The sequence below is a fragment of the Pieris rapae genome, chromosome 12, assembly GCF_905147795.1.
Source record: "Pieris rapae chromosome 12, ilPieRapa1.1, whole genome shotgun sequence".
In the NCBI taxonomy this organism is placed as follows: domain Eukaryota; kingdom Metazoa; phylum Arthropoda; class Insecta; order Lepidoptera; family Pieridae; genus Pieris; species Pieris rapae.
Window position 1 is genome coordinate 9,137,403 of NC_059520.1, and position 11,851 is coordinate 9,149,253.

Sequence of the window (11,851 nt, forward strand, 5' to 3'; positions counted from 1 at the left end):
GCAAGGCGGTATCACTTAACATCAGGTGAGCCTCCTGCCCGTTTGCCCCCTGTTCTATAAAAAAAAAAATGCACCTGCGAGCTCTCTGGCAATGTCTATGGGTGGCACCAGTATCACTTAACATCAGGTCATAAGCTCCTGCGCAGTTTTAAAAAAAAATTATTTTATCACTCAGAATTATAAAAACTAAAAGTATATAGCTTTTACCTCGCACATAGCGACGTGTTACTTTTGTAAATAGAAAACAGATTATACATATAAAAGAAACAAATCAAAAACTCACCTTCATAAATAAAAACACCAGGGACCAACTGTTACCGTTCATTTTTACTCTCTGTTTGTGAATATTTAACATCAACCATTTATATATTATTTAAATTGATTGCGATATAATTATCTATATTTTACACCTTATAATGATGATAGACGACCTTCACATTTATCGTTTCAGGGAAATAGGATGTAATTTTCACAGAGATGCTTTATATTGTAACAATTACCTACCTACAAATATGAAACCGTACAAAAGTAGAGTATTTAGCGTTATTTTATTCTCTACAACCCAAAATGTAGGTACATATAGTTAGTTATGGTCAATTTTACCTACCTTTACATCTTACCTACTACTGAACAAAAATACAGAGTAAGTACATATTATGTACTTACTCTGTATTTTTGTATTATTGTAACTATATAGTTATTTGGACAAAACTAAAACAGGATAAAAATGAAAAAACTACACTAAAGGATACGAAAAAGTATTTAATTAACATTACTACGTATCGTAGGCAGTTTAAGAAAATCTAAACACAAATATATGTACAAACTAATTGATCTGATGGCGGATATTGATGGCTGACCATGCGTCATACTCGTGAACGGGGGCTGCTTGTGGTGACTGGTCGTACTTGAATTCGTGTATGCGATGATATTAGTTGTTTCTACTACGTATTTGCGTGTTGTTCTCACGAGTATGTAAGTACTCCTATTTCACCATGCCTCCTGCTGATAGAAGACAAATATTTGTTTTTAATTTATTTTATTCTTTATTACTCAATATGTCATATGGAACAAGGTGTAATGGTTGCAGCTCCTTACAAACGTTATGAAAAAGAAAAACTTGGCGATTAATAAGAGTGGCGTAGAGTTTATTGCCTGTTCTTCTCTTTCGTTCTACGCCCTTAAATTGAGAACTGGCAGTTGATGTAAAATTAGAAGCATTTAACGAACTATATTTCTCTTTTTGACGTTCATAAGTGTACATTATGTTACCTACATAAATAAATGATTTTGAATTTGAATTATAACACTTATATAAAACAATAACTGAAACTTAGTGACGATTCGCGCTTTGCTGTTGCCTCCAGAATTCCTCCCTATTCTCTAAAAAGCGTATAGCCTCTTCCGCCTGCTTCAGCACGACATCATTTTTCTTATCAGCAATAGCTAAGTCAGGGTTCTTCAGAAGGTTCTCCAGATAGAGTTTATCAGACATCAGCTGTCCTAGCACTGGCCTGGATTGTTTACTGTTCCTCTTACCACCGTTTTTCACTTGTTTTACGGATCCTATTGTATTCTCTATAGCTTCCTGAAAAAGTAAAATGGTTATAGTAAAAGTATCATAAACTAATGTTGCAAGGCATAATTAGTAGCCTCAGATTTCATTCACTGTTTTGTGATCATTTGTTTTTCCAATCGGATATGATCAGTAAAGCGGTTTGCCTTTCCTTAAGATAGAAAGAGAATCCATTGGTGCACAGCCGGGGATCGAACCTACGACCTCAGGGACGACAGTCGCACGCTGAAGGTAAGCCAAGTAACTGAGTTTTCACCTGACGAGCTTTAAATCAAACCTCTTTTTAAATTTGTAGTACTCTCGTTAGCCAGAAACAATATTCAGTGGTTTCCTTCTGTGAGAAGGACTCAGCAGGACGAGAGAGGGAGCGCTTTGGGACGAATCCTATGGGTAGAAGACGGGCAGTAAATAGGAGAAGATATGCCCATCTTCTACCACCTATGTACTGCATCGAAGTTTTTTGAGTGTTACATGCCGTTGAGCTCCCGGTATAATGCGACGGCGATCCTGGAGCCTCTGTAACGCGGCTTTGATGAAACTTCTCGATGTGGTTTTAGTGGGTATTGTTCACCCAGTCTTGGTCAGTCCCACCCACCCCGGAATACAAGAGTTTTTGGTGTGGGTCGAGTCCCACATACCCCTGCAACTTTTTAGGGTAGGGCATGCGCAAATGCATTACCACCTCGAATTTAAATAAGTCAGAAACAATATAAATTAATTACCTGTGCCTTTTGAACGCCAAGTCTAAATTCACTTAAATCAGGTCGTGCGCGCAGGCCTCTGTGGTAATGTACTAGACTCATTTCGAACTCCCCACAATAATATAACGATTCAGCCTTCTGTAGCAAAGCCTTTGCGTGTTTCGGATCAAGTTTAAGAGCGGTTTCCGCATCCTCTAAAGCTAATCGAGGCTCGCCGAGTAACAGGTAACATTTGCTACGCGCGACGTAGGCGGCCTTGTCTTCTGGTGCCAGCTCAATAGCCTACAACAATAGTTTGATACAGATATCCCTACACTTGACAGATTAATTAATTAACGTGGATGATGAAACATAGAATAAGTTGTTATTCATATTCTGTGTGAGAGTATATATGTCGCAGTAAAGTAGCTCAATCAGATATGTTAATTGAATCTCTAGACAGTTAATTAAAGATCGATATTCCAGATACACCAGACAAGCGACTGAACGAAACGTTTGACGAGTTTCCTAAACGTTCCTAGGCAACACGACTAACCTAAACTAACCATTTGCAATAAAACAAAATATGGGATTTCCAAAGTACACAATATAAAACAGAATTTGTGAAACGCGGTGACGGTACTTTTAATTCCGCGAAGGCGAGAAAGAGAGAGAGACTGGTTTGTTGCATTTGCACAGATCTCTGTGACCCCAAAATAGTGAAAATTAAAAAAAATACTAAAGAGTTAAAAACTAAGCAAACTCCGCAAACCACTTTTCAACAGTTTATTTCCTGGAGCACGAATCACGTTTACCAAGCCTTGGCACATAGATACACAAAATTCCTTTTTATCAATTTTTTATACACATTCACTCAAAATACTATATCTCACAAACTAATAGTACGACTGTTTAATTTATTCATGTTTATTACGAAGGTAATTAAAGATCATATTAATTTAATACTGGTATTAGTACATTTATCTATGAGCCTACCTAATAGATTAGTTCGAATCACTCTCCTTAGTTGTAAATATACCTTATCCACAAACATCAACGCAGTACGGTACCGCTCCCGCATCATCTCCGCCCGTGCCAACGCTAACAGTGTTCCAGCATCCGCTTCCACTGGAATTTGCAGGGCACTGCTCCTTTCCGCCTTGTCCTTCATACTGAGCGAGAACTTAATGTCTTTAGACCCCATCACAACAGCGGCTGCCCGATCCTTATCAGTGTACAACTCCTCTTGACGAATTCGTCTTTCTCGTTTTGGCTTACGTCTATTCTTCTTCTTCGGCTTGAGCGAATCCTTTCTATCTTCTGGCAGTTCATCTTCAATGGTGTCGGTTTTCTCTGCTGGCGGGGCTCGCTTGCTGATCGAAGCTTTGGGGACAGGGATTTCCTCCTCCTCATCGCCAACGCCGATCCGTACAAAACTTTGTAGGAATTCTGCATCTTTTGTTGGTCCTAGGATGGAACGGGCTTGTGCTTTTGCGTTGTCTTCGCTGTTCATGATTTGCGCGTATGATTATGTAAGGGTGTGTGAAGTGTCATCGATTTCGACGCCCGAGCTGTGGTTGTCATGGCGACTGAATGTGTTTTTGCACACTCTTACCGCCTCCGAGTTCAATAGTATAGGTCAGGTCGTATGGATGACATGTTGCTTGCATTAATGACATGTTTTTTTGGAAACTAAACGTTGGAAACTAAATTTGACAGAAAGCGACAGAGTACTTTTAAAGGCAATTAACTAAATTATTATTTAATCAATCAGAATAAGTCTTTATGTATAAAATCATTTTTGTAAATTACAAGTTATCAAAAACAAAACTTAAAAACCAAGTCTCGCAGTTCTTCCGTAAAAAGTTATAAGATCCATGTATATTATATATAATAAGAAATCGGTTAATACTACTTAAATGATCTTCTGTCTTAAATAACATAATTAATCTAACCACATCAATATTACAAATATTGTATGATTTAAACAAATTCATTGACAACATTCAGGCTTAATTTTAAACACACAGAAGTTACAGAGGCCGACAATTGTCTGAACTTGCTTCGAGAAATGGATGATAACGTGCAACTTTTTCTGGTCGCGATTCCAAACAGGCGGTAGAGTTGTATTCAAAGTGATAATGTGATTCAACTGAATGAATGTATAAAGAAAACATTTTTTCAACGGATTGAAGCTATGTATTATTACCAACTAATAATTATTTTATAATAATAATAATATAGCCTTTTAATTCCGAAACTGAGACACTTTATATAAGTGAACTTTATTATATTATCACTCCAGTATATCTCGGAGTTCGGTGTGCCTATTGGCAAAGGCGTCCTCTAACCCTTTCCACTGTTATCTGTCTTTTGACTCTTCTCCAGTTGTTGCCTCCTGTTAGATTCAGTTTAATTATTTTACATAATTTTAAATTTTTTCCGGGGAAATAAATGCAGATTATATTACTTTTTCTACAGCTGTGATACTTTTTGTCATTCAACACCTTTTGTCTTCAGTCACCGTGACCACGCACGCCGTAAAGCACGTTTCGTCGGAAAAATTTAAAATTATGTAAATTAATTATAAGTTTTAACATAACTTCAATCCATTGAAAAAATGATTTTTAATGTGTAAAAGCTATATTAATAAAAGCCAATACTATGGATAAATGTATTTTGATTTTGACTAACCTTAGCAAGCGAAGATAGAGCCCGCTCATAGTTTCTATTCTTGTTGTGACCACTGGCTTCGTCTCGGTATTTCTTGGCTTCCACTGGGTTGCTGGTAGGCGGTTCAGGTTCTTTTCCACGACCCATTGTATAACACTAAAACAATAATGTATAAAACTCTCCCCTTATACATAATTTTGATTGATGACCCCGCCCTACCTCTATCAATTACTTGAAAATCCACTTTCCCATAAAATATACGACAAATATTTGTCAACTGTCTCCCAAATGGCATTGCGTTTGATAAATTGTGTTAGGGGAAGCTTATATTAACTATTCCATATTTCTTTCTTTCTATATATTGTAACTGCATTGAATAGAAAGGCTAAAATAATTTTTCAAAAGTGCTGACCAACAGTTCGCACAGTATTATATTATCGCTAGTAACAGCCCTGGGTTCACCAGTACTGTCCACCAACCCGCCCTAGAACGCTCACGCACATAATCCCACGCCCAAAAGCATCTAAAGCATCTCCTAACATGGAGCCCACGCTGCGCTGGTGGCAGATGATTGAAAATTCATTTAAGTTTTCAAATTAGAAAATACCATCCCTATCACCTCGACGTCTGTCGTTTCACAACTGAGCGTTTTCTAAGGCAGTTTTTGCCGCGCACCACCACCATGTGGAACCAGCTGCCCACTGAAGTATTTCCGAACTAATTCGACTTAGGGTCTTTCAAGAAAAGAGCATAACAATTCTTGAAAGGCCGGCAGTGCACTTGCGAGCCTTCTGGCAATGTGAGTGCCCATGGGCGGCGGTATAACTTCAGGTGAGTATCATGCAGGTTTGCCATCTAATACTTAAAAAAAAAATTTTGGAGCTTGAATATCAGTTAATAATTATGTTTTGAAAATTTACTTACTGTGTTTCGTTAACAATTCCTTACTAATTTCTTTCTTTAAGCCTCTGGAAATAGATAGTCCTCTCCAGAAGCTTCCTTGCTGAAGATGACAGATGACGCTCAGACCTGAGCTGGCGATTGAAGAGGTATTATGAAATTCCTTATTACTTGTAGACATGCTTAATGAACCCTAATTTAGTTTTGATATCGGCGCGCGATACCAAATTGTTCATGCAATCCGACAATTCGTTTAAAAGTTGCATGTTTTTATCATAATGCAGAAAAATTACTGCATCAGCGAACTTTTTTGAATTCTATTTGAAAAACTTAAACTTTCCGTATTTATAAGCATTAACACAAAGTTAAGAAACTGGCTGTACAATTCGGCGCGTATATTTTTATAAAATAATTCCAACGATTCGTATATTTAACCTAATATATACTATATACAATGCTGTATATTTTGCTCACTCAGGCTTTCTTAGTTTTAAATAGTCGGACTTATGCTCCGATAATATAGCAAGACGTAGGCACTCTCACAACCTTTACATCACATTAACTTAGCATTAGTTTCTTAGCGAAAAATTATTTCGCATGTATTCTATCGTTGTAAGCGTTGATTATTATAAAGTAATAAATCCTTCATTATTTGAAGCAGGGAACAGTACTAAAAACAGTATTAAAAAATTGTGGCGCTTAGATCTTTAAAAATAGATAGAGGCTAGGCTTTTAGCCTCTGATTTGTCTATGAAGATCATTTGTCAATGTATTAATAGTAAAGTTGATCTTCCGCCTTCTGTACTTGACACACACGGTCGACTTTACCGTTCGAGCGAATGTAATGCCCACATAGATAGTCCATTGGGCCTGGATCGAACCTATGACCTCAACGTTGAGAGCCTAGGCCAATTCTGCTTTAAGCAATAACAGTATTATTAATCAGTTTATTTCAGATATAGCTAGTCCTGTAGTCCATAAAATAACAGTCTTCCTCATTTAGCGTAATATTGTGTGTAAACAATAATTGTTTGAAACTATATGTACTTATAAACATTATTTTTTCATATGATCCTAATTTATTACTGGTCAAAGATCGGAAATATCAAATCCATACAATACAATAAATTGAGTTAAAGATTAGATATTTGTATATTAATAGCGGACCCGACAGACGTCTTGTCTTAACTATGAATATTGATTTCGAATTGGTATAATTAACTAAAAAATATTTAAGAAACAAAGTGTTTATTATTCTAATTCTTTATGAGACACAACATTCTTTGTTTGTTTTTTTGGAAATATGTATATAAATTCAATGAAACTTTTTTATTCTTATATATATACAACCAAGTATGCCAAGTGTTGTTAGTAACGTGTATCCAAACTTAGAAAAACTCCATATTAAATTAAACTTTTAATATTAGGCGAGATAACTCTGAGCGGTGAAGTGCACCAAGAATTTTTTTTTGTTAGAAATAATAAATTAATAATATTATATGTATCAATATAACTCGGATCGAAGCATTTATTTTAAACAATATTAATCTTTCTTAAATCCTCTTTGACGATATTTGCAGCATGCATTCTGTCAATGTTATATCAAACGCGAAAAGGTTACATAAAAAAAATTTGTAAAAGCGCTATGAACTGCAAAAAAAAATTTTTTGCTATCGTAACAACAGTCATCATTACTTAATATGGTGGTTAAGTATTCTTAAATTCTCTAATTTTCCGCGCAATGTTCTTAATGTTTTCTTACATAAGTGCCGATGCCGTCAAAAACAGACACTGAAACAAATTGTTGAAGAGAACGCAAAAAATCTTGCCAAAATACACAAAATTTGGGCAAAAAGGCAAACGGAAGTTATTCTAATTATAATTAACCATCTCCAAGCATTCATCATTCAGATGGCATAAAAGCAATCAAATAATTTATCTAACAGAAATACGAGACGATGTCGTAAAGGGTTTTATCCATGATATATCTAATTTCATTATTTTTGTGGCCGCAAGACACGCAAGTCTTCGTGATTTAACCAAAGCATAATTTATTGCCCAGCGAAAAAATAGGTTTTGTACAATAATTGTGTGTCAATCAAATTATATTTTAAACGTACCAGAACCATAAATAGAATTACTAATATGAATATTATTATTATAGTAATATTAGTATTATATTGGAAACGCTTAACTATGACTGTTAGATATGGGCGTATTTCTAAGCCAAGTATTTCAAATATCACTACTTCATTAAACCGTTACAAATTAATTTTATTACAAATAAAAAAAACAATGTTTGTTTCCTCGGAATTCATTGCTTTCAGGGGTTTTTTTTGAAATCGTTACTTATAGATTTTTGCCAGACTACATTCCTGATCATCATTATCATCAATCACAGCCCCTTGGCCAATAGAAAGTATCTTTCGACAGTCCAGAGAAGAGAGAGTCCAAGAACAATAATAGTTTAGAGATTGAGATGAGATATGAGACTTTCTCCAATTAACATGTGCTCTAAGAGTGGAATGGACTTCAGACTGACCATAAATATTAAGTAAGATGTGGCTAATGAGCAGGTTAATAAGAGGTACGTGTTTAATCAGACTTTAATAGGCACTTCTGGAAGGTGAAAGAAGTTCTCCATTCGAGGCGACTCAAAAACTGGTAAATTGGGAACAATTACAATGTTAAACTCCAGCGTGCTTCTAAAGTTTATAGTGATAGATCAAAGTAATTTTGATACAAATCTCTTATATCTATTGGCTTAAATGGTTGCTATGTTGCTATCTAAACAAATATCTTCGAAAGTTTTCGACACCTGTTCGGTATCACCAAAACTTTAACACTTGACAAATTCGTCGTTAACTTCGTAATGGTATGTTCTGAAATTCTAAACAGTATTCCCGTTTACTGAATATGTAAGTGCAGTGGCGGATTTACATATTTTTAAGAAGCTGTAAAATTTTTGCCGCCTTTGCCTCTACAATTTTCCTGTCCTAAAATACTTTTACAATCCAACAATTTCCTTAAAATTGCACGAAAAATAGATTTTGGATCTAATTTTTGAGTATAAATTTATACACATACCAACCAGTTCACATCTTCCATAACAGTAATAGGGATATACGTATATGGATGGGGTGATAGGGGAAAGAGGGAAACATTCTCTTCAATTTCGCTCTGTTATGAAGTGTAAGCTGACTGTGCAAGATTACTGGTTGTGGTGCGACGAACTAACAGTTTACTCTAGAATGTCTGCTACACCGAATATACAATGAAAAGTAAGAGGGGAAAAGCGTCTGTAAAACATCAGAAAACCTTCATGGAGTTTTTTTTATGAGGTTGCAGAAAAAAATCGCTTACCAAATCTTCCGCCCTAGGCTTCAGCCTACTCAGGCTGGAAAATCGCCACTGTGAATGTGGACTACAATAAATACGACTTATATGGGAAATTTTATTAGTGAAACCTTTTGTGGATACATCCAATGCGTTTATTTTGTTTTATTTTTAACTTTTTTTTTATTGTATAGATGTATCTGTTTTGTTTCCAAAAAAATAAATATATTTAGACATGCCCTAGTTTAGTGTGAAATTGTGTTTAATATGTTAGGAAATATTAATGGTTTGAAATGACCGTTTATAATCGAACTATGACATCCATTATCAATAATATAATCTTTTCCACCTCAAAAAGAGAGATGTCAAGAAGTACTTGAAGAAGCGGGAAGACTCTGATTTTGTTTAAGTAGTAGTTTTAAATTCTTGGTATTATTTGTTGTTTTTAAATGTAAAAATTCTTGTTTACTTAGCCTTTTTTTGTTTTTTTTTTAAATGTATCTTTATCTATTGCTTGTTTTCTGTTTTATATACATAAATTGTTTATCTATGTTATATGTTTTGGCTTTTTGTATTGTATTAGTGTTTTGTATTATAATATGTATAAGTATAAGCTGTTAGATTACTTATAATTAAATAAATTTAAAAAAATCCGAGATATTTTCGTTGTTTTTTACTAACACACATATAAATTTAATGCGTTTTAAACCTATACTTACCCCTTATTAAAGCAACTGTCAATATAACTTTCTTACAGTCTAAAATTTTTCAATTACATAAACCTATTATAAAATAAATATTTAAAGTAATCTAAAACATACCTTCAGAAACACAAAATTAAAACAGCATCCAATTCACTACGAACATTAGTAAGTAACTAATTTAAGGTATAATTAATTAAAGTCGATATAAATGCAAGTTATCAATACGAGGTAAGATTTGCGACTAAACTTGATGACAGCCGACTTGTTATAAGGGGTTGTATACACTGGTTACGTCAGTTTAATATCAGGTTATTAAGGGTGATTACCAGCTATCAAATTTCGTTTAAGAATAATGAAAAACCAGAAATATAATATTTTACTGTGTATTCAACTTGCACCATCCAGCGTCAAGGGTCCATTCTTTGCTTACTAGTTTCCTCGTCTCTCCGCCAGAATTACCTTTTTTTTCTTGGAATAGAATCTCGCTGTTGGCCTTATGGTAAATTTTTTTATAATATTATTTAAGTATGTAAAAACTGAAAATGAATTTGCCAAACAATTACTGAACGGCTGAAGGTTTAACAACCGAATAATTGTTTGGCAAATTAATTTTAAGTTTTTACATACTTAAATAATATTATAAAAAAATTTCGGCCATACTGAATTATTTTGATTTTTTTTTAAATTTGAAATTAGCGTCTGGAACAGTTTTAACAGCGATAAAAATGTCTGGCAATATTAGATTTACGTTGTGGAAAGTATAATAAATATAATGAAAAAAAAAACAAAACTTCTTAAAATGATTTAAAAAAATCGATTTTACCTGTGCAGGTAGGACTAATTAATGCAACCACTACCACCAGCCAGATAGTCCATATGAAGTACTCCCGCACCATAGAGATAGATAAAAACTGGCCTACCCGAAATTCTCTCTCAAAAACGTTAACGCCTCAAATCTTTATTTATGCTACAATTAAAGCAAAATAAGAAGATAAAAGAATACAAAAGACGGCAACAATGAATCATAATATCGTAATCTAACAAATCATTAAACATCACAAACGACTCGGAAAGGCGCCAAATATTATGACACTCGTAATCGACGCGGGCTATTAATCACCTTATAAAATATCCAAAAACTATTTTATAAACACAACATATGATTTTGTTAATTATACAAACATCCTTTTATCCCTCCCTATTAGTTCAAAATGGTGCCAGTCAATAAAAACAAGGTAACTTTGTAGAAAGTAGTTACAAATTACAGTTTTATTTACTTACGTAAAGATTATTTGGGACACGCGACAAGCGAAACCACCCCTAATTATAGATGCAAACATTTATGAACGGTAATTTTATCGATTTAAATGAATCCCTTTAATACCATGCTCTGAAATGTCACCGTGTTCCGTCGACTTGGAAATTCCACAATTTTTAAGGCAGTTTCTACAGTATGTAAAACCAGCTGCCGACTTAGGTATTTCGAAACCAATTCGACTTAGGGTGACAAGGAAAGAGCGTACTCAAAAGGCTAAGTAAAAGGACATCATTTTTATAATTCATTCAATATAGAGTGTGGAGAAAGAATAATTCAGAGTAAAGAAAAAGAGCAGTGTATTCTACCACTGCTATTCTTCGTAACCTTAGCTGTGTACCCATGAACTTTCTGTGTACATTTAAGACTTGCTCGAACGGTGCCCGTGCAGGAAAACATTTTGAGGAAATCGGCTTGCCTTAGAGTAGTTTATTATAAAAAGAAAATGATCGCAAAACAGATACAGAAATAACAGAATAAGTTAACAGAATGCTAATAAGTGTAGTGTGTATACAATATGTACGATATGTACATGTATGTTGACTTTGACAAAAATTTCAGTTGATTTGCTTTCTTTATTAATTTGCTAATTAAAAACACAATGCCATTGAGAGTGTCCATGGGCGGCGGTATCACTTAACATCAGGTGAGCCTCCTGCCCGTTTGC

The 11,851-nt window shown here is 34.5% G+C and overlaps 1 protein-coding gene across 1 annotated transcript; it reads right to left on the bottom strand.

The window, feature by feature from the left end:
• Positions 1-1,287: 1,287 nt before the first annotated feature.
• LOC110997843 (outer dynein arm-docking complex subunit 4) lies at positions 1,288-3,828 on the bottom strand. The gene is made up of 3 exons (XM_022266191.2): positions 3,296-3,828; positions 2,299-2,559; positions 1,288-1,588 (listed from the first exon to the last, which is right to left on the bottom strand). The coding sequence occupies exons 1-3, from the start codon at positions 3,767-3,769 to the stop codon at positions 1,334-1,336; spliced, it is 990 nt and encodes a 329-aa protein (XP_022121883.2). The 5' UTR covers positions 3,770-3,828; the 3' UTR covers positions 1,288-1,333.
• Positions 3,829-11,851: the final 8,023 nt, after the last annotated feature.

What these genes read in the sequence shown, in the direction of transcription:
- LOC110997843 (XM_022266191.2), bottom strand. Translation starts at nt 3,769, where the DNA reads ATGAACAGCGAAGACAACGCAAAAGCACAAGCCCGTTCCATCCTAGGA. An exon ending in CGTTGATGTTTGTGGATAAG is followed by an intron (nt 2,560 to 3,295) that starts GTATATTTACAA and finishes CTATTGTTGTAG; the next exon opens with GCTATTGAGCTGGCACCAGA. An exon ending in TTGGCGTTCAAAAGGCACAG is followed by an intron (nt 1,589 to 2,298) that starts GTAATTAATTTA and finishes TTACTTTTTCAG; the next exon opens with GAAGCTATAGAGAATACAAT.